The sequence below is a fragment of the Cololabis saira genome, chromosome 12 (assembly GCF_033807715.1).
Source record: "Cololabis saira isolate AMF1-May2022 chromosome 12, fColSai1.1, whole genome shotgun sequence".
Taxonomy (NCBI): domain Eukaryota; kingdom Metazoa; phylum Chordata; class Actinopteri; order Beloniformes; family Belonidae; genus Cololabis; species Cololabis saira.
The window spans coordinates 37,902,075-37,924,981 of NC_084598.1; the positions used below are offsets into that span (position 1 = coordinate 37,902,075).

Genomic DNA, 22,907 nt, shown 5'->3' on the forward strand with positions numbered 1-22,907 from the left:
AAAAGTAAAAAAGATTTGAAAAAAAACTCAAGAAGGTTCAAAGAATATTATAATTTGACAAAGAAACTTCAACAAGTTTCCAGCCGAACGGGAAGCTAACTCTCCACGGGGAATTTGCACTGTTTTTTCAAGCATGTGTTTGATGACTCGCAGTTTTTAGTTTTTTTGTTAGTGGCGCAGAACAAAGACGGACTCATCAAACATCGCAGGCTTCACTGTTGTCAGATGCTCATCAAGAATTACGATAATAATGAAAAGTAACGTAATAATTGCTTCTAGGACTGTTGCTGATGTTTTTCTGATGGATGAATAATGGATGGATGGATGAATAATGGATGGTTGGATGGATGAATAATGGATGGTGGATAGATGGATGAATGAGTGGATGGATGGATGAATAATGGATGGTTGGATGGATAAATAAATAATGGGTGAATGGATGAATAATGGATGGATGGATGAATAATGGATGGATGGATGAATAATGGATGGTTGGATGGATGAATAATGGATGGTTGGATGGATGAATGAGTGGATGGATGGATGAATAATGGATGGTTGGATGGATGAATGAGTGGATGGATGGATGAATAATGGATGGTTGGATGGATGAATAATGGATGGATGGATGAATAATGGGTGGATGGATGGATGAATAATGGATAGATGGATGGATGGATGAATAATGGGTGGATGGATGGATGGATGGATGGATGAATAATGGGTGGATGGATGGATGGATGAATAATTGATGGATGAATAATGGATGGATGGATGGATGGATGAATAATGGGTGGATGGATGGATGGATGGATGAATAATGGATGGATGGATGAATAATGGATGGATGGATGAATAATGGATGGATGGATGGATGAATAATGGATGGATGGATGGATGAATAATGGATGGATGGATGGATGAATAATGGATGGATGGATGAATAATGGATGGATGGATGAATAATGGATGGATGGATGAATAATGGATGGATGGATGAATAATGGATGGATGGATGGATGGATGAATAATGGATGGATGGATGGATGGATGGATGGATGAATAATGGATGGATGGATGAATAATGGATGGATGGATGGATGGATGAATAATGGATGGATGGATGAATGGATGGATGAATAATGGATGGATGGATGAATGGATGGATGGATGAATAATAGATGGATGGATGAATAATGGATGGATGGATGAATAATGGATGGATGAATAATGGATGGATGGATGGATGGATGGATGAATAATGGATGGATGAATGGATGGATGGATGGATGAATAATGGATGGATGGATGGATGGATGGATGGATGGATGAATAATGGATGGATGGATGGATGAATAATGGATGGATGGATGGATGGATGGATGAATAATGGATGGATGGATGAATAATGGATGGATGGATGAATAATGGATGGATGGATGGATGGATGAATAATGGATGGATGGATGGATGGATGGATGGATGGATGGATGGATGAATAATGGATGGATGGATGGATGAATAATGGATGGATGGATGGATGGATGGATGGATGGATGGATGGATGAATAATGGATGGATGGATGGATGGATGGATGGATGGATGGATGGATGGATGGATGGATACTTTATTGATCCCCAAAGGTAAATGATGCAGGTCCGTTTTAATGACTCAGCTTCTCTCGTCTCCGTATTCGTCCTAAAGCTCCGTCAAGTTCTGGGATCAAGTTTCTCCCAAAAATCAGCTCATTCATATTTAACATGTTTGGAGCCTCCCAGGCCGAGCCCTCCAGTCTGGACCGGACCGAATCGACCCAGACCCGCTCTGGCAGTGCGCTGGGAACTCTCAAGTACATGCAGATGTTTGACCCTCCATTGATCGGCCGTCATCGTCAAGACATTCTTCTTTATTCCAGGATAATTTGAAGGTTTTGACCGGCATGAATAATGGATGTTTCCCCCGGTCCTTCGGTTACGATCTGCAGAAACAGCTGTTTCTGTTTGAAAGCAGACCGCCTCTGAGACGGGTTTCAATGAGCTGTCAAGTTTGGAGACATAGTATCGTCTGTAAAAGCAATAAATTATCCTTGATACCCCATAGTTCAAAAGAACGCTGGGAAGTAAATAAAATGATATTTATACATTTTCCCGTTGCCGTTCCCGTAAGCTCAAAGATCACATAAAGAGGCTTTATTCTGGACTCAGTGTCATTAATAACGTTGATAAGCTTCATAAAAACACAGTCGTGACAACAACCCCAACTCCAAGAGATGTTGAGACGCAGTGAAACCTGCAAATAAAAACCGAATGTGATGAAATGCAAGTCTCATAAAACCATCTTTTAATCACAGTAGAACATAAAAATATAAACATATAAAAAAGTTCAAAGTAAAACATTTTATTAAAATGTCCACGAGGCAAAAACCTTCAAATGATCTGGATTCGTCTTTGTTCTGCGCCATTAAACTAAAAAACGAAAAACTGCGAGTCATCAAACACATGCAGGAAAAAACAATCTTGATTATGAAAAATAAAACAGGCAGAAAAAGTAAATCGTACCAAAAAGCAGTTTGTTAGATGAGCATCATCTGAAAGAGTTTAAATAAATTATGGGGTCATGTTTCTGGGTAAATAAACCCACCGTGTGCAGAACTATCATCCAAGGATACGGGGACCCTGAAGGCATCGTGGTCCTCGGGGACGGGGGTCTTCAGACCTCGAGGACGCTCTGCATTCAAAATCTGTAATGGAAATACCTGCACGGGCTCAGGAACACCTCCGTAAATCACCAAGAGCTAGACCTGAAGTCAAGACGGTCCGTGTACTTCGCGGCCATCCGTTTTTTGTTTTGAAATGACAAAATAAAAATAGAGATGTTAGAGTTCAGTTTATGTTATTGATTGGACGCAGCTTTTTTTTTTGGACGCTGCAGCTGAACGGACTGTCGCAACATCACTGCAGTGAAACATGAGTTTAATCTGTAATCTGTCTTCACTCCGTCATGAAACTGCAGTGATGTTGTGACAGTCCGTTCACCTGCAGCGTCCAAAAAAAAGCTGCGTGAACTCTGTACTCATGTACTGAACTCTAACATACTGCCTCCCCGTTGGAAACGAATAGGAAATAGAGAAAAGAGTTTTCCACTCGCTGTTTTAATTCCCAATTTCGATTTTCAAACACATCAATGAAATCGGAAAACGGAAAACGGATAATGGATAACGGATAAAGATCTGTTTTCCGTTTTTTTATTATCAAAACAAAAGATGGGAAACGGATTATTTTGGATTATTTCTCTATTTTTATTTTGTCATTTCAAAACTAAAAACGGATGGCCGCGAAGTACACGTACCCAAGACCAAGACCAAGACTAGTTCAGCTCAAGATCAAGACCAAGACACTACCAAGACCAGAGAGTATCAAGACCAAAACGAGACCAAGACTAGTTCAGCTCAAGACCGAGACCAAAAACAAACCTAGTAATTTCCTGATCAAATATAAATCAATTTAAAAAACGGTACAAAAAGGAAGTTCTGGGAAGTTATTTGATTGAGGAGGAGTTATGTTAAGGAAAGATTGTATTTGTTAGCTGGTTAGGTGCAAAGGCACAACCAATGGGAAAATCTGTAGCCTAATAGGTAAATTGGCAGCTATTTATTATTAATATTTATGTTTAATTTATAATAGAGGTAACAAAGGGGCAGGCTTAAATAAGTTTTACTTCTACCTGCTCCTTTTCGTACACTGTTTTTTTTCCCTGTTTGTATTACATTTTAGTTGTTGTTGCTTTTTTTCTGTATGTTTTGAATTTGTTTTAAAAATTTTATATTTTTTTTCCTTATGTGTTCGAAATAAACAATTAAATCAATCAGTCAAACCCTGCTTGGTTGTAGAACATCAGCTCCATCCTGGTTCAGCTAGTTTCCATATGAGCAGAGGTGTATAAAGCACTTGAAAAAAGTAAGTAAAAGTAGAAATACCATAACTGAAAAAGACTTTGGTAAAAGTTAAAGTCACCCATAAGAAAATTACTTAATTACTTACTAAAATGAAAAAACTACAGTTGGCATACAACGATGCTTTTAGAATTTTTCTAAAACTCCCTAGATGGAAAAGTGCAAGTGAAATGTTTGTGACCAGTGATGTTCTGTACGCACTTTCCATGCTGTACTGAGGAATTTTATGTTTAGATTTATGTGTAGACTGAAGGAGTGAAAGAATGCTTTAATTATGGCCTTAACAGAGACTACACAGAGCGATACAAGGTTCTCCTGTTTCTGGAAACACTGGAGGAAATGTTTGTATGTTTTTAACTAATTTGAACGGCACAAGTGAATCTCTTTCTCTTTGTTTTTAATGTCTGTCTCTTTGTATCTCGTTTTTGTGTTCTGGACCCAGTGTCTGCAAAATAAAGTTCATATATACTTGAGTAAAAGTCTTAAAGTAGCTCACATTAAATGTACTTAAGTATCAAAAGTATCTTGTGAAAAAAATATACTCAAGTATCAAAAGTAAAAGTACAAGTATTTTATAGTAGGCATGAAAAGAAGCAACAAAACCAAAAATGATCCTTCCTTTGTTTTTTTTATTTCACTTTCAGGTGAATGAAATGTGGTATAGAATACAACACCAAAAATAAACTGTCTTTCTTGCAAAATATAATTCTTTGATTATTTTAATTTGTAACGAGTAACGAGGTGGCAAATGTCAAAGTAACGAAGTAAAAGTATATTTTTTCACTTTTAAATGTAGTGAAGTAAAAGCAAAAGTCCTGATTTAAAAAAAAAAATGCAAGTAAAGTACAAATCCTCCAAAAAACTACTTAGGTAGTGTAACGAAGTACATCTACTTTGTTACTATACACCTCTGCATATGAGCTTATATTAACTGCAGCACAATAACACAGAGAAGTGGATGTCTGATGTTGAACTCACTATGAATGTTTTCATCCATCAGCTGAGATTTTAAATATTAAATTTAAATATTAAAGAAACAATTATCAACTTGAAATTACATTATTTACCATTATAGTAATCAGATTACACCGTATATTAGCATCACTGAAATGGACCTGATGCTTAATCACAACGATATGCAAATATTATTAATATATTTATTGAAAAAAAAGGCCGTTATAAACACAAAACTGTAATTAAATACAGACACACATGCAGATGCACCAAAACATTAAATCAGATGCAAAATACAAATAGTTTACAAAACTGTACATTAACAAGAGGAAGAACTGCTGATACAAGATTCCGTCACCTTGGTGTGAAACGGCATCTCAATTATCCGAGTCTGAGACCGAGACAAGACCAGAACCACCAGTTCTGTTAGGTCCATTACTGCAAATATTTTTTCTTCTAACTCTTAAAAGCGCACCATTCCAGGACATCCATCTATCTTCTGTTACAGGTGTAAAATTATGGCATGGACAAAGTAAGGAACTGAAAAGTTGCACAAGTTTGTATCAGCTTAAGAAAATGTTTAAAAAAGAAAAGATAAGTGCCTACAAAAAAGAAGAAAGAGAAAGAGAAAAAAATAGATAGAAGAGTGGTATTTTTGTTTGTTTTCTTGTTATAAATATGTGTATAGATAGATTGGTGTTCAGTAAGTCAACGTAATTGTATTAACAGAGAGGGGCAGGTATCATAAGTTTTCTTCTTCCTGCTCCTTTTCTTTCATGATGATAATGTGTACTTCATGGAATTTTGTACAACATTATTAAGAATATATACCATGAATGGAATAAATGAAATGAAATGAAATCTCAACGTGGCTTTCCGCCGTGGCCGCATCACTTAGGCAGGATTCAGTTAATAAAAAAACAAAGATCTGTCAGTTCTCTCTGTCGCCGTGCCAACGGGACTGGCAGTAACACGCCCGAGTGGTTTAGGATGCGTTTGCTGCGATCAGTGTAAGGTTCTCTACTTGTCCCCGAGCCAGCGACCCGACACAACGATATGCCGTCCCCGGTTGCGGCCCGTCCTGCGGCTGCTGCCACGTTAGGCGCCATAAAGATAGAAGTGTGTGTCGTCGGCGTTTCTGTGAGAGACCTCAGCCAGTCCAGCGTGTAGGTTGGAATTAAGGACTTTTTAATTGCACCCAGCGTTACACGTCTCTGCTTGCTCGCTGGCTTGGCTGCACCGGTGCAGGAGGAGTCGATGCACGGGAGTAGCTGGCTGCACCTGGGGGGGCGCGGATTACTTACTGGGTTTGTCAGGCATCTCATTGCTTTACATTTCAACAGTCAAAGCTTGACACTTGTGATGTGTCTGGTAAAGACTCCTTTTCATGTTGGGGCCCAACCAGGGTTGCCACCTTTCAGAAATAGAAATAAGGGACGCCCTGAACTTCTAAACTGATATAAAAATGTGTTTATTTTATATGAAAAAACAAAATGCTTTGATTTAAAGTTTAAAGTGCTTTAATAGCATTGAACTTGCATGACTGTAGAGACAGACAACCATACTAGCAACTGAAATAGCCTCCTATGCTCTGTATGTCCACATCAGCCAAGATGTATAATATAGTTACAGGTGAAGAATATGGTGTAAAAGTTAATTTATTTCAATAATTCAACTAGAATATGGTGTAAAAGTTAACTTATTTCAATAATTCAACTGGAATATGGTGTAAAAGTTAACTTATTTCAATAATTCAACTAGAATATGGTGTAAAAGTTAATTTATTTCAATAATTCAACTAGAATATGGTGTAAAGGTTAATTTATTTCAATAATTCAACTAGAATATGGTGTAAAAGTTAATTTATTTCAATAATTCAACTAAAATATGGTGTAACAGTTCATTTATTTCAATAATTCAACTAGAATATGGTGTAAAAGTTAACTTATTTCAATAATTTAACTAGAATATGGTGTAAAAGTAAATTTATTTCAATAATTCAACTAGAATATGGTGTAAAAGTTAATGAAAATACGGTACAAACCGTGTCCCGTATTAGTTCAATACGGGACGAAACATTTTTTTCTCAAATAAAGGACAATTCCGTATTTTACGGGACGGGTGGCAACCCTAGGCCCAACAGACTGGGTTGCAAGAGGGAACGACAACCCTCTTGTCCAGTGGTTCCCAACCTTTTTTCCTTGTAGCCCCCCCTACTTGTGTCTCAGACCAGCCGGGCCCCCCGACCCGTACGTACTAGCAGCAAAAGAGTAAAGTTATTTGTTACAAACCTTTAATTAAAAAAATGAACATTTATTATGTTTTTTTGATACATTTCTCTTTGGTTTACCCTGTACTTTGTTTTTCTCACCTTCCTTTTGTGTCACCAATGTATAAAATACGCACAAAAAATATTTGCAAGGACATAAAAATATTTCTGAAAAATGTCTCTTTTAATATGAGAGCAAAATGTTTTAACATTTTTCCTTTAACAACCTGTCGGAGTAGTAGTATGATTAAATGTTGAATAATTATATAATACGTTTTTAAGTTTTTATCCCGATAAATAACTTAGTATTTTAAAATGATCAAAATATATTTCTAAGTGGGTTTATACAGACTTGGATTACTGTATTCCATTAGGTGTGTTATTATGATTTTTTTATTTAACATGTGCAAATATAATTTGTACAACTGCATATCCTCAAAGCAGACAAAGTTTCGCGCCCCCCCAGAGATCTCTGGCGCCCCCCCAGGGGGGGCCCGGACCCCAGGTTGGGAGACACTGCTCTTGTCTACCAACTTGTTTCCAAGGTCTTTACAGGAAGGTCAGCGTCGAGGGCGTGTCCAAGCGCATTCCAACTTACCCGGTTCAGCAAGACGATCCTAATCCACATACTTACAAAACTTTGAAGTTACCCAGCTTTCTCCCTAAACAGCCTGTGGGTTTGGCTGAGAGCCAACCCGGTCGTGCTTTGCGTGCCTCGTTCGTGGTGAGGCCTCCAGGCAGATCGCGTCCTCGTGATCGGAGAACTGGATCCGTCGTTCCTGACGCTCCTCGCCGGAAGGCAGTTGGGTTTAATCCTCCACTCGGTTTGGTTCTTTCCCACTAGGGGTCTAACGTGCAGAGTAGATACTTTTTCTGTAACTATTCTACCCAGTTTCTAAGCGGCTGAGTCGGCTGAATCTGACGTCATCACACTACAGGCCACCGATTGGTCGGGGGGTTTGGAGTCAGACGTCTGAGTCAGGATGTGACATCAACGAAAGAGCGACTCTGACGGCGGCTTATTCGACCAGCAACGGCAGCAGAAGTCTGTTTGGTGATTTGGTGCCAACTCTGAGGTGCAGATGTTCATCGTGGCAGGGTGGAGGTGCAGCCACTCAGGTTGATTGAGTACAGGTGTGTCCCATCAACCTCTCCACCCTGCCTGCCTTCATAAGGCGTGGCTGCACAGCAGCAAGAGGTCTCCCTGTGAAGCTGCTGCTGGAGGAAGCTTCTGAGCTGAAAGCACGTGTGTCTTGCTGAGAGGAAGAAAATAAAGAGTTCCTGCACTAAACCCTGTGTCCTCTGTCCTGTCGGTCGGCCCCCGTAGCACTAGCCCTGCTACATTCATAAACCTGGTGCTGAGGAGAGAATTAAAAAGGGATCTAGACGGGCGATAAGGAACAACCAGATCTACCAGGAGCTCTGTCACTTCATAGCTGCTCCCGGCTCCTAACGGACTTTTCAGCAGCGCCGGGACAAACTAAAAAAAAATTAAAAATCGTCACCGCTTGAAGCTTCTCTCTCTCTCTCTCTCTCTCTCTCTCATTTTTTAACTTGATATCAAACACAAGCCACAGACCCAGCAGCACATCTATCATCTCCTCCAGGTTCTACATCTTTAGTGTTGTTGTCTTCTTCATTTAGATCACACAATCAAATACGTCACAGCAGTTTCGCTTCAACCTCCTACTTCTGCTCCAGGTGCTGAATTGTAGTGGAAAAGAAACCAGGCCGAGCTGAGACGAGTAGAGCCAAGTAGGTTCTGGTGGAAAAGTGCCATTAGATGCTATATATATATATATATATGAATGAATAAAATTGAAATTGACCATACATTTTTTGAGGAATTTTTTGGGTGGTATTTTGGACTAAAATACGGAAAATACACTTCGTTAAGATCTCAGCAAATTGCATGAACTTTGGAAATAGTCGCATAATCGGCCTTCTTTAAGACCTCTCTATATGACTTATCCAAATACTCTTAACATTTGTGTGATGAAAGAGCAGCTCTAATATATACACATGCATATACAGGACTGTCTCAGAAAATTAGAATATTGTGATTTTCTGTAATGCAATTACAAAAACAAAAATGTCATACATTCTGGATTCATTACAAATCAACTGAAATATTGCAAGCCTTTTATTATTTTAATATTGCTGATCATGGCTTACAGCTTAAGAAAACTAAAATATCCTATCTCAAAAAAATAGAATATTCTGGGAATCTTAATCTTAAACTGTAAACCATAATCAGCAATATTAAAATAATAATATTTCAGTTGATTTGTAATGAATCCAGAATGTATGACATTTTAGTTTTTTTTAATTGCATTACAGAAAATAAAGAACTTTATCACAATATTCTAATTTTCTGAGACAGTCCTGTATGTTAAAATCACAGTGTTCATTATATTTAGGTTCTAATTTTAATATATAATAGCAATAACACCAATGACAGTAAGTTTAAAGGTTCGGTCTGTAGTAGTACCTCAGATTTACTTTAGGTTTCAGCTGGACTTGGTAAGGTCTGCCCTTCTGACCATTTCTCAAACCCGTCTTTGTGGATGAGAGTCTGGAGAGTGAGATCACACCCTGGCTTGGGGGTGAGCCGATACCCAGATGTTACGCTGGAGGGCCAGGTGTCTGCCAGCGGTTCCTTTAGCCAGCACGACACGTGTTCATATAGTTTTGTACCGTAAATCCAGATGTTCAGCTAAGAAAATCAAACATGACTTTTGGACAGTCGACACGTGAGATAACAAACTCCGTGAAAGTGTCTCTTTGGGGCTATTTGGCGTTTCATCTGTTTATCCCGCCGATAACTCAAAGCAGGAAGCTGCAAGGCAGTATTGCATAACTTCCTGTGCTGAGTTGCTATAGTAAGGCAAGGCAAGTTTATTTATGTAGCACAATTCAACACAAGGTAATTAAAAGTGCTTTACATTGACATTAAAAGCGGCAAGACATAATTAGACAGTAAATAACAAATAAAATGAAATAAAATTATGAATAAAATGATAAGAAGAAGTAAAATAATAAAAAGAAAATAAGTAAAATAATAAAAAGCACAAGCTGTTAAAAATAAGGGCAGTATAGTACAGCAGGTAAGTATTTAATTTAAGAGTACGCTTCAGTAAACAGTAATGTTTTTAGGCCTGATTTAAAGGCGCTGACAGTTGCAGCAGACCTCAGGTCTACAGGAAGTTTGTTCCACCGGTGAGGAGCAGAATAACTGAACGCTGCCTCACCTTGCTTGGTTCTGGTTCTTGGGAACCACAACAAACCAGATCCAGATGAACCTCAGGGGTCTGGGAGCTTCATAGGAACTAACAGATCCAGCATGTATTTTGGTCCAAGACCGTTCAGGTCTTTGTAGACCAGCAGGAAGATTTTAAACTCTATCCTTTGACTCACTGGAAGCCAGTGTAGTGATTTCAAGACCGGTGTAATATGGTCCAGTTTCCTGGTGTAATATGGTCCAGTTTCCTGGTGTTTGTAAGGACTCTGGCAGCAGCGTTCTGGATCAGCTGCAGCTGCCTGATTGATTTCTTGTTGAGGCCTGTAAAGATGCCATTGCAATAATCCAACCTACTGAAAATGAATGCATTAATACATTTTTCATGTCTTGTTTAGACAGAACCCCCTTAATTCTAGCAACGTTTTCAGGAGGTAATAGGCAGATTTAGTGATAAATTTGAGAGGGCTGTTGAAGTTCAGGTCCGAGTCAATAATTACACCAAGATTTCTAGTAATATGAGGAATAAGCATTGTGTTTGCAAAAATGACATGGCGTTAGATTGTACATGGATGTTAATACTTGCAGATCCCAGTATTTTTATTTTTGATAGAAATGGAGAGTATTTCCGATGCTAACAGGAGACATCATTTTACCCCGTTTATTGCAGGTTTACACCGTTTTCATTTCAACCAAGTCTTTACTACGGAAGAGTATTAGGGCCAGGCAGGAGAAAAATAAAAATAATATTTTAGAGGAGGAAGATTTTTTTTTCAATATGCACTTCGAGAAAAAAGTCGAAATGTCGAGATTAATGTTGAAGTACAATTTCAAGAAAAAAGTCGAAATGTTGAGGAAAAAAGTAGAAATTTGGTGAATAAAGTTGAAATATTGAGAAAAAAGGCGAAATTTCGACTTTGTTCACAAAAATACGACTTTATTCTTGTATTTCAACATTAATCTCAACATTTTGACTTTTTTCTCGACATTTTGACTTTTTTCTCGAAGTGCACAATAAAAAAAAATCTTCCCCTCTCAAATATTTTTGCTCATGCATGGCCCTAATACTCTTCCCTACTTTACAGCTCTGTTCATTGCTGCCGGTTTTAGGAGGCGGAGTGAGACGTTCGACTCAACCCCACTCTTCCTCCTAATCCGCATCTTTTGAAATTGCCGTTCCAACTTTCTGCTATGGTTGTTTTTGTTTTGCTTTTCCTATAATATGTCCCCTTTAAATGTTCCCACGACACATCTGAAGCATCTAAAGCTCCAGTTGGAAGTGATTTGAACGTGATTTTACTCTTCTCCAGGGAGGAGCGGCGTGTGAATACTGCAGAATAACTAAAGATGACATCAAGAAAGTTGTGGGTTTTAATGCCATCGGTGCATTTGGAAGTAAGTTGGATCCAGACACTGATTTACAACAGCCAGCTGTATGTAGTAGTACCACTTCTGACTACGTGGAGCACAAACATCTGCCGTGGTGGCAAAAGAACCCCTGGCAACTGCATTAATGAGTGGAAAGGGAGTTGCAGTTCTTATTTTGCCCACTAGGGCTCAGAAAGTGAGTAAAACTCCCCCGACCCCCGTATTAAAATGTAGAAATAAACGTTTTTCCAGCCTGCTTTTTCAAAGGCTTGAACCGAGGCCAGCAGACTTGCTTTTCTTGGTTCTTGAAGACTTTTTAACTTCCATTTGGAAGAGGCCGTCAGTTCAAACCGAGTGGTGACGAGATGAGCACGTAATTTGAGCTGATTATGTCCTCTGGACGGAAAGTCAAATGTCTTCAAGAACCAAGAAAGCAGGACAGGTCCAGTGAATTGTTTTGCACCCCATCAGGTAACGTTATACAAAGCCACAAATGAATGAATAATCAATAGCTTAGTCATTTGATTGACAGCTTGCTGTACCCAATGGCTGGTTGTTATTAGTTTAGCTACTCAGCTCTCAATTCTCGACTTCTTGGACCAGCTTTAAAACCGCTCTTCCGACACTCGATGGGTGACCTCAGAGGCATTTATCCAGATCTTTTATACAGTCCTCGGGTCCAGGGGCGAAAATCCCGTTTCATAGTTGGGGGGGACAATAAACAGTAACATTTTAGAGAATAAATCCAGGGGGGGACAAGGAATAAAAGTTTTAGCCTTCCTTTAATACAGTATTTTGACATTTTCATCTCTATCTCGCAAACAGGCAGAAGACCTTTCTTAGAGCAATACAAAAACAATGGTATTAGGTGGAAGGTGGCAATAATACAGCACATCTGACATAATACACTGCAAAAACCCAAAATCTTAACAAGAATATTTGTCTTATTTCTAGTTAAAATGTCTCATTTTTAGTTAAAAAAAATCTCATTACACTTAAAACAAGACTCATCACTGGAAAAAACAACAATTTTCACCTGTTTCAAGTAGATTTTCACTTGAAATAAGTAGAAAAATCTGCCAGTGGAACAAGATTTTTTTGCTTGTAATAAGAAGATAAATCTTGTCCCACTGGCAGATTTTTCTACTTATTTCAAGTGAAAATCTACTTGAAACAGGTGAAAATTGTTGTTTTTTTCCAGTGATGAGTCTTGTTTTAAGTGTAATGAGATTTTACTGTTTATTATTATTTTCGATTTCGGTTTCGGCCACAAATTTTCATTTTGGTGCATCACTACTAAATACTATTACATTGTTCCAAAATTATTAATTCTGTCTCAAATTATTCTAGGGGGGGGACAGCTTTACTAATGGGGGGGACTTGTCCCCCCTGTCCCCCCCGGGATTTTCGCCCCTGCTCGGGTCTAAAAACATTAGCTTTCTTGTGATGGGATTCCCCCGTGTGGTCAGAAGTGGCATTGCGACAAAAAGTGTCTTTAAATTACATATTTTTTCTTCATCTAAACAGTTTGATTCGATAACCCACTAATCATTCCTCCTCAGGTTGTGTTCCATGGCCATGTTTTGCACTGTTGGGGGGTGAAGACCCAGAAATCTGTCAGCACTACGTCCAAGCACCCAGTGACGTGAATGTTGATCTTGTCGACGAGCCAAATCCCAAATACGATACCATTGTTGTCTCCTGGAGGCCCAGTTACTATGGTGAGCTCACCGTCATCTCATAAGTACTCTGTTGGATGTATTTCATATGTGACAACAAGCCACATTCATGAATTTAACTAGGAGGTTTATTTTCTCAAGTGGTGCGTGAGTCTGTGCTCTTTTCAAACTACACAGCTTGTCATTGGCACATTTTGCAGCAGCAATTTTTTTTTCTCAAGGCAGAGTTCCAACTGTAGACTCAGGAAAATCTCTTGTGAAACACAACTTCATTGTAAACGAACAAAGCTGACAATGGACCAATGGAAACTCCCTCAAGGGGGCAGCTGGACTGTTACCAAGTTATTAGGTGAGGTGTAGAGTTTAGCCAAGTACACCAAGTTTGGACTTGCTTGCTTGCTACCCAGCTAGTAATTATACCCCACCCCACTCCCCAAATTAGCTAAAAGTGAGGTGCAAAATGGGCCCTAATTAGGCTTATTTACCTGTGTTTGTCCATATGGACCGTTTCTAAGCAGGTTCGCAAGTTGAACGAGTTGTGCACAGGCACCAGCACTGGCCCAGGACCAGCCCTGGAACCGGTTTGATGGAAAAGGGGTACCTGTTGGTACTTGTGCATAAAAACGTTTGCAGATCCCCCCCCAAATTTCGGCTGCAAGTATTAAACGTGCAATCAGCTGATCACGGCTGAAGGGCTCAAAGATCAGACCAGTTTAGCGAGGGGAATTGAAATGAGCTCAGGTTTTGAAACTATTTCACGTAATATTTGTGTAGGGTGGCCAACTGTGAACATGTATGAAATGTAAACAACTCCACGTTTCATTGTGTTTGACAGACTCTCTGAATGAGTGACTTAGCCTTGGACAGGGGAATGTAAGAAGCCGTGATGTGAAAGCTCAACCATGAACTGAACTATTGTTCCATGGGTGATGAGGGATCGTAAAGGACAGTATTGATCCTGATGTTTTTCTATCTTGTGCTTGCTGCAGGGATCTCCTTTCTGCGAGGCTTCCAGGTGTCGCTCCAGGCTTTGGGAGGGTCCGGTACCGCCTGCCAGCTGTTCTTCTTCCACCGCAACGTCTCGCTCTCAGCTTCACAGGCTCAAACGGTGGGGGGAGGGAGTCGCTAGCTTTTAATCTGTAGTCTCTCTGCTTTCATATGCTATCTATCTATCTATCTATCTATCTATCTATCTATCTATCTATCTATCTATCTATCTATCTATCTATCTATCTATCTATCTATCTATCTATCTATCTATCTATCTATCTATCTATCTATCTATCTATCTATCTATCTATCTATCTATCTATCTATCTATCTATGAAGAATGTAACCATTTTAATTCACTTGTAAGGCTTGAAAGTTGTTGTCTGTAAATTGTTTTTAGCCTAAGTTATAAGCATAAGTTATAATGATGATTTATTACCGTAGATGTGACTAGAGGTCCAAAAAAATAACAGATAAACAAATATTGTAGAATTCTGATGCATAAAATGTTAAGTTTCAGGTTACTAAGAACGCCTCCTTTTACAAAGTTTTTCTAACATCAGATCTCTGTGATGTCATGAAGAAGTTCCTTCGTTTGGTCATATTGTCCAGGATATGCTCGTTCACACTGAGCAATCAATTGGAAACTCAAAGTCTTGAGAACCGATCGTGCAATATTTTCAAAAATAATTTGTCTTGAGGAAAAATTGGCTGAGTGCAACCCGCAGAATGGGGTACCAGGACCACGGGTCTCAGGAAAGTGGCAGAGTCCCACAGGACGAAGAGTGCTTTCCAAGAGCAGCAACATAGAGCGAAGGCATCTTCATGGGGGCCTTTTGTGAACACGGCCAGGACCCAGCTGGTTTAGCAGAAACAATACCCATTTATTCAGAACCACGATTATCTGTATTGGGTTGGTAATCTGCATGTTTTAGCATTTTAGAGCAAACATCTTGATTACAGTCTCAAGTAGTTTGATTACACCGTGGTTGGCGTTTCTATTTCTTAGCTGAAATGTTCTCTGACTCAGTCGATATTTTACCACATCTGTTTATAATGGGATATATAGAAAAAAGGTCGTATAAAAGGCGAGTCACACAATAACAGATCTTAAGCCTGAATTATGGTTCTGCGTCAATCCAACGCAGAGCACACGGCGTCGCCGTGACGCCGCCGTGAACCCTTCGGACTTCTCCATCACTCCATTTCGCCGCGGTGCAGTACCCCCCGTGACCGGTAATTCGCAATCTTTTCCTGAATGGTTTATCCGACTTTTTCCGGTCCCAGTTAATCAAAGAGATAAGGACAACTATTGTGCAAAAAACCAAAACAAAAAAAATCACACATACACGAAGAAAGGAGCGCTGAAAGTTCACGACTGCTTCAAACCGGAAACCGGAAATGCGTTGCTACCACGCAAACCAATCACAGCCCTCTCCGTCCGCATTTGGTCTGCGTCGCCTCGACGCGTAGTTACAATTTTCAGGAGGTGCCAGTGACGGTGTGTGGTCTGCGTCGACGCGTGCCACACGCCATTGGCACAGCGTCGTTTTGACGCAGAACCATAACTCAAGCTTTACAAGCAACAGGATTAAGGAGTGGAAATGAACGATTAGCTCTGTCCATCAACAAGTCTACAGGGACTTTAGCAATCAGGAAACATTGGGCTTATATGGTTGTTTGAGGTCTAATTGCACATTTTTGAAATGATGCCAAAGGAATGTTCCTTGGTTGAGGTCCTCAGGAGTAACTGGCATGTTAAAGATGCCATACCTGATCTGCAAGGAACCAATCCATTATAGCTTTGACATCTTGACATCACCCAGTAAAGCAAGTTTCAGTATCAGCGACGGTAAACAACTAACACAAATCTCTAACACAGGACCATCTCTGGACTTTGATCAAAAAGGAGGTCAAACACACCTGGCTCAAAATACTGGGCCTTCGAAGGAATTGTGTTGACCTTGATGACACGCTGCCAGTGATCCAGTTGGGTGTGTTTGAGCAGGAAATCATTTAAAAGATGCAGGACAGCGGGTCCAAAGTATTCCAACATCGAAACCACAACCAACTGAGATGATGTGAAATCAAGTGGATTGCAGCTTTTATCCCTTTTACTGTAAACTACATACTTTTGTTGGATACTTTGACTGCATCCATGCGGGACGCTCAGCAACTCTAACAGATACATACAGCAGTATCATCTGCATAAAAAAACAAACGAAAAAAAAATATTTATGCTTTATATATCTGCTTTGGGATAATTTATCCCAAATGACTTTACTATTCTCACTTTTTGATTTATTGCTTGGTTCTTTTCACTGTCAATAGGTAATAAGAACAAACTCAGTAAGATTGTTAACATGTCTAGCAAGATTGTAGGCCAACAACACGTCAGTTTGTCACAGCTCTGTGAATCCTGTTTGACTGGGAAAGGGAGGGCAATCTGCAGTGATTTATCTCATCCCCTCAATGCAGAATACCGTATATGCTGTTACCATCGGGACGGAGGTACAGGGTACCGCCTCTGCGGACCTCCCGGGTCCAAAGATCTGTTATACCCTCTAGTATAGCTCTGCTAAATAAGTTATAGATGCATTATTAACTTCATAATCCACTAGGTTTGGTGTGAAGCACTTTAGGATTGTGTTAAGTTATGTTATTGTATAGTGTTTTACTATACTGCACTTAATCGTTCTATGTCAAATTGTCTTGTATATTGTTCAGTTTTTTTTGTTTTTGACCATGTATTCTGACTGCCACAAATGCAAAAATAATTTCCGAAAGGACAATAAATTGAAACTAACAAACTAACTAAGCAGATATGTAACAAAAACAAAATTGGTCCCAAAACTGAACCTTGAGGGACACCATACTATTTACACACGAAATAAACTTGGCCTGTGTTTATAGATATTTTTTATGTGATAAAGCAGCTGTGGTAATTAAGAATTGTCACCATAGCATATGTCTGCAACGTTTATGTCACCTTCTAATCTAAAACTTTCTGCATTCTGCAGGTGTACATGTCAGACCCGTTCCCCGGTCTCTCCCTGGGCTCCCAATATGCTGTAACCGTCATAGCTCTGCCAGTGCCTGAGGAGTGGGAGAAGTTCTACAGAAGCAAAATTTTCTCTACGCGCTGTAAGACTCTTTTTGATCTCAGAATATTGATGCTCACACTCGCGGTGTGTGCAGTTCTGAATGTTGCGCTTTCATTTACATCCTTGAATTATGCAAATAAATTATGGTTTTTGCAGCCTGCGCGGAGAAGAACGGCCTTGAGCATTGCAAACAAGGTGAGAGGAGCTTATACCTGCTGAATAAAGTCCAGTCTTTCTCAAAAGCAAAGTCATGTAAATGTCTCATGGTTTGAATGTAGACTGGTACCCGGAACATGTTGAGGTCCAGCAGGACGGCTCCGCCATCGAAGTGACCTTTAACCTGGCTCCCCCAAACCTGGGTATCAAAAGCTACTTTTCTCTGTGTTATGCAAATGGCAAGAAGAGATACACAGACATCACACCAGTAAGTGGTTTCTACTTCTGCAACTCAACCTTGTCTGTTACGACATTTGTTACCTACTCATGTTCTGATCCATACTTTAGAGAACAGTTAGTCATAGACTATACGTGCGGGACGAACCCACTGTGACATCAACCACAGGCTTCTGAGTTGCCGTTCTATCAGGATCTCCTTCATCCAAAAGAAGGACTACAAATGGGAAGAACGAACAAGTCTGGCAGTCGTCTGGTCCACAGTCGCTGTACGTCAGTCACCTCAAGCTAGCTGTTTTAGCTTGACTTAGCTCATGCTGAGCTATGATGCTAACTCATTGAATAGGTCCGCTCAGTGCTTTGGTGGTGACATCTGAAACAAAGACTGTCAGAGCTCCAACACAACTGCTGCCAGAGCTGTAACAAAGACGGCCACAGCTCCAACAGAGCTTCAAAAGAGCTGCCAGAACTTCAACAGAGGTGCCAGAGCCGTAACAAAGACAGCCAGAGCTCCAACGGAGGTGTCAGAGCTCCAACACAGCTGCTGCCAGAGCCGTAACAAAGACAGCCAGAGCTCCAACGAGGCTACAAAAGAGCTGCCAGAACTTCAACAGAGGTGCCAGAGCTCCAACAGAGCTCCAACAGAGGTGCCGGAGCTCCAACAGAGCTCCAACAGAGGTGCCAGAGCTCCAACGGAGCGGCCAGAGCTCCAAGAGAGCTGCTAGAGCTTCAACAGAGGTGCCAGAGCCATAACAAACACAGTCAGAGCTCCACCAGAGGTGCCAGAGCTCCAACGGAGCAGCCGGAGTTCCAATGAAGCTCCAACGTAGGTGCCAGAGCCGTAACAAAGACAGCCAGAGCTCCAACGGAGGTGCCAGAGCTCCAACGGTGGTGCCAGAGCTCCAACGGAGGTGCCAGAGCTCCACCGGATGTGCCAGAGCTCCAATGGAGGTGCCAGAGCTCCAATGAATCTCCAACGGAGGTGCCAGAGCTCCAACGGAGGTGCCAGAGCTCCAATGGACCTCTAACGGAGGTGCCAGAGCTCCAACGGAGGTGCCAGAGCTCCAATGGAGCTCCACCAGAGGTGCCAGAGCTCCACCAGAGGTGCCAGAGCTCCAACGGAGCTCCACCAGAGGTGCCAGAGCTCCACCAGAGGTGCCAGAGCTCCACCGGAGGTGCCAGAGCTCCACCGGAGCTCCACCAGAGGTGCCAGAGCTCCACCAGAGGTGCCAGAGCTCCACCAGAGGTGCCAGAGCTCCACCAGAGGTGCCAGAGCTCCAACGGAGGTGCCAGAGCTCCAATGAATCTCCAACGGAGGTGCCAGAGCTCCAACGGAGGTGCCAGAGCTGCCTGAACAGAGCGGCCGGGCAGCACCAGCTACAGTCAGGCCAACCGGTGCCTCCACCGGCAGCTTGGCCTGGAATCGTCGGCTCCAGATTCCTGGCCAGTTGGACCTGCAAAACTGCAACCGGCCAGAAGCCACTTCGGCTGCCAGCCCCCCCCCCCCCCCCCACTGCAGACTAAATCAAGTACAGTTAAAAGCACAACAACTCATATTATCTTTAAAATAAAAGTGATTAGGCAATCTTGGCTACTAATCCACAGCTCAGATGTTCACCGAATATCCTTTAAAGTTGGACATTTTATCCTGGACGTGGCAGGAGATTGACTTGCTTCCACAATGGCATCAAAAATGTTCTGCTGTCAATGGCTGTGGGCCGAAAGTGAATTAAGCATCCATCCATCCATCCATCCATCCATCCATCCATCCATTAATGCATCCATCCATGCATCCATGCATCCATCCATGCATCCATCCATCATGCATCCATCCATCCATCCATCCAGCCATCATGCATCCATCCATGCATCCATCCATCCATCCATCCATGCATCCATCCATCCATCCATCCATCCATCCATCATGCATCCATCCATCCATCCATCCAGCCATCATGCATCCATCCATCCATGCATCCATCCATGCATCCATCCATGCATCCATCATCCATCATCCACCCACCCATCCATCCATCATGCATCCCTCCATCCATCCCTCCATCCATCCATCCATCCATTAATTCATCCATCCATCCAGCCATCATGCATCCATCCATGCATGCATCCATCCATCCATCCATCCATCCATCCATCCATCCATCCATCCATCCATCCATCCATCCATCCATCCATCATGCATCCATCCATCCATCCATCCATCCAGCCATCATGCATCCATCCATGCATCCATCCATCCATGCATCCATCCATGCATCCATCATCCATCCATCCATCCATCCATCATGCATCCCTCCATCCATCCATCCATCCATCCATCCATCCATCCATCCATCCATCCATCCATCCATCCATCCATCCATCCATCCAGGCCGCTGTGCTGTTGGAGGATAAAGGAGGCTTCACAAGCCTCATCAGAAGACCTGTGGGTGATGTCATGGAGGGCTTGTCCTGTTCTTCTGATACGGTCTATGAAAGCCAGGCGCAACAGCGACCCCTGTGGCCATAAGAGGCAAATACAGGTTGTTGGCACATTCAGTTCTGCAGGGTTCTAATGTGTCTCTTCTTTCACTTCCAGCTTTAGTGGAACAACAGCATGAAAATGCTTCGACAGTCGAACAAACCTGTGTTTTTTATTGTTATTGTGCTGTGGAAATTTAATAAACTTAGAATAACGACACTAAAAAGGCTTGCGTACAAACGATGGAGGTTGTTGGGACACAACTTATACTTTCTTTCCTTTTTTTTTTTGTCCGCATATATATTAATGGTTAATACCAAGTTGGTAAAAACCTAAGGCATATATATGCATTTTCAATATATAATATATATAATATATTTTAATATATCATATATATTTTATTAATATATATGTATATATATATATATATATATATATATATATATATATATATATATATATATATATATATATATATATATATATATATAGTTTGTTTTTGTTTTTTTTTTTTTTTTTTACAATTTATACTTTCTAATGCTCTGAAGGCATCATTGTCATTTCAAGTTCACCAGCAAACTTTTCTACTTGTACTTTAGTTTAGTAAAAGTTGTAAAGAGTCTTCTAGAAGTCTTAATTTTTCATCTTCAATAATGTCAGTAAACAAACCAGACAAATTTGATATCAAAGATGAATCATTGTCCTCAGCCACAAGTCCACTTACAATAACAAGGATGTTGAGGCTGCTAATTTGATAGAAACTGTGTCATATCATCTCTTTAACCTAATTTTAATAACCACTATTCTTATTTTCTTAGAATTCCTCCGAGAACAAAACTCATCACACGTATCAGCTGTATGGCCTTCAAGAAGAAACCAACTACACCTGTGAGGTAAAAAGGAGTCTAAGCTTTGACTCATAAAAAGAGCCGTGTGAGGAGCTTGAGCTATTTTTCGCCGAGGGCCAATGTTGCTGTCATCTTTCTTCTTCATCTAACAGGTTTTTCAGCTGTACATCGTGGAAATATGATATATTATTTTTATTTGAATGGAGTTTGGAAAGTGACAGAGGAAGTAAAAGCTGGATTAATCAATGTTTTCATTGATCATAGCATTAGTAAATGAAAGCTGAAAAGGATGAATGGATAGATGTGATATTTGAACTAGCCCAGGCGGCTCTGCTGAGCAGTTTACCGATTGGTGGAATGAGGAAACCAAAGGCTCCATCTCCAATTACCACGTGAAGTGTCACCCACCGTATTAACGTTCCCGAGCTTGTTCTTTATCCCGTAAAAGACCGGAGAAGGAAACTACTGCCGACTCGACTTTCATACGGCAGCTCGTGTTTATTGCTTTAACTGTGAGTCACTTTGGATAAAAGTGTCGGCTAAACGAGTTAAAGGGCTTTTGTTGAGGCGACATCAGCCGGGAAACAACTGGCCCCCAGATGTGTAAAGATCAGCTGCTTTCAGTTCCACGAGGATTCAAGAGATTCTAGTCTTTCATGTCAGTCCATCCATCCATCCATCCATCCATCAATCCATCCATCCATCATGCATCCATCCATCCATCCATCCATCCATCCATCCATCCATCCATCATGCATCCATCCATCCATCCACCCATCCATCCATCCATCCATCCATCATGTGTCCATCCATCCATCCATCCATCCATCATGTGTCCATCCATCCATCCATCCATCCATGCATCCATCCATCCATCCATCCATCCATCCATCCATCCATCCATCATGTGTCCATCCATCCATCCATCCATCCATGCATCCATCCATCCATCCATCCATCCATCCATCCATCCATCCATCCATCCATCATGTGTCCGTCCATCCATCCATCCATCATGTGTCCATCCATCCATCCATCCATCCATCCATCCATCCATCCATCCATCCATCCATCCATCATGTGTCCATCCATCCATCCATCCATCATGTGTCCATCCATCCATCCATCCATCCATCCATCATGTGTCCGTCCGTCCATCCATCATGTGTCCATCCATCCATCCATCCATCCATCCATCCATCCATCATGTGTCCATCCATCCATCCATCCATCCATCCATCCATCCATCCATCATGTGTCCATCCATCCATCCATCCATCCATCCATCCATCCATCCATCATGTGTCCATCCATCCATCCATCCATCCATCCATCCATCCATCCATCCATCCATCCATCATGTGTCCGTCCATCCATCCATCCATCATGTGTCCATCCATCCATCCATCCATCCATCCATCCATCATGTGTCCATCCATCCATCCATCCATCATGTGTCCATCCATCCATCCATCCATCCATCCATCCATCCATCATGTGTCCGTCCGTCCATCCATCATGTGTCCATCCATCCATCCATCCATCCATCCATCCATCATGTGTCCGTCCATCCATCCATCCATCATGTGTCCATCCATCCATCCATCCATCCATCCATCCATCCATCATGTG

At 41.1% G+C, this 22,907-nt stretch overlaps 1 protein-coding gene across 1 annotated transcript in view; it reads left to right on the forward strand.

Annotated features, from left to right (window-relative positions):
• The window catches only part of si:ch211-207e14.4 (interleukin-17 receptor D), a 40,325-nt gene that overhangs the window by 10,965 nt on the left and 6,453 nt on the right, over positions 1 to 22,907 (forward strand). The window contains exons 2-8 of the mRNA XM_061736780.1: positions 11,725 to 11,809; positions 13,345 to 13,503; positions 14,451 to 14,569; positions 17,472 to 17,595; positions 17,712 to 17,750; positions 17,834 to 17,979; positions 21,246 to 21,320. Coding sequence (XP_061592764.1) covers positions 11,725 to 11,809; positions 13,345 to 13,503; positions 14,451 to 14,569; positions 17,472 to 17,595; positions 17,712 to 17,750; positions 17,834 to 17,979; positions 21,246 to 21,320 — 747 coding nt within the window. The remainder of the gene's footprint in view (positions 1 to 11,724; positions 11,810 to 13,344; positions 13,504 to 14,450; positions 14,570 to 17,471; positions 17,596 to 17,711; positions 17,751 to 17,833; positions 17,980 to 21,245; positions 21,321 to 22,907) is intronic.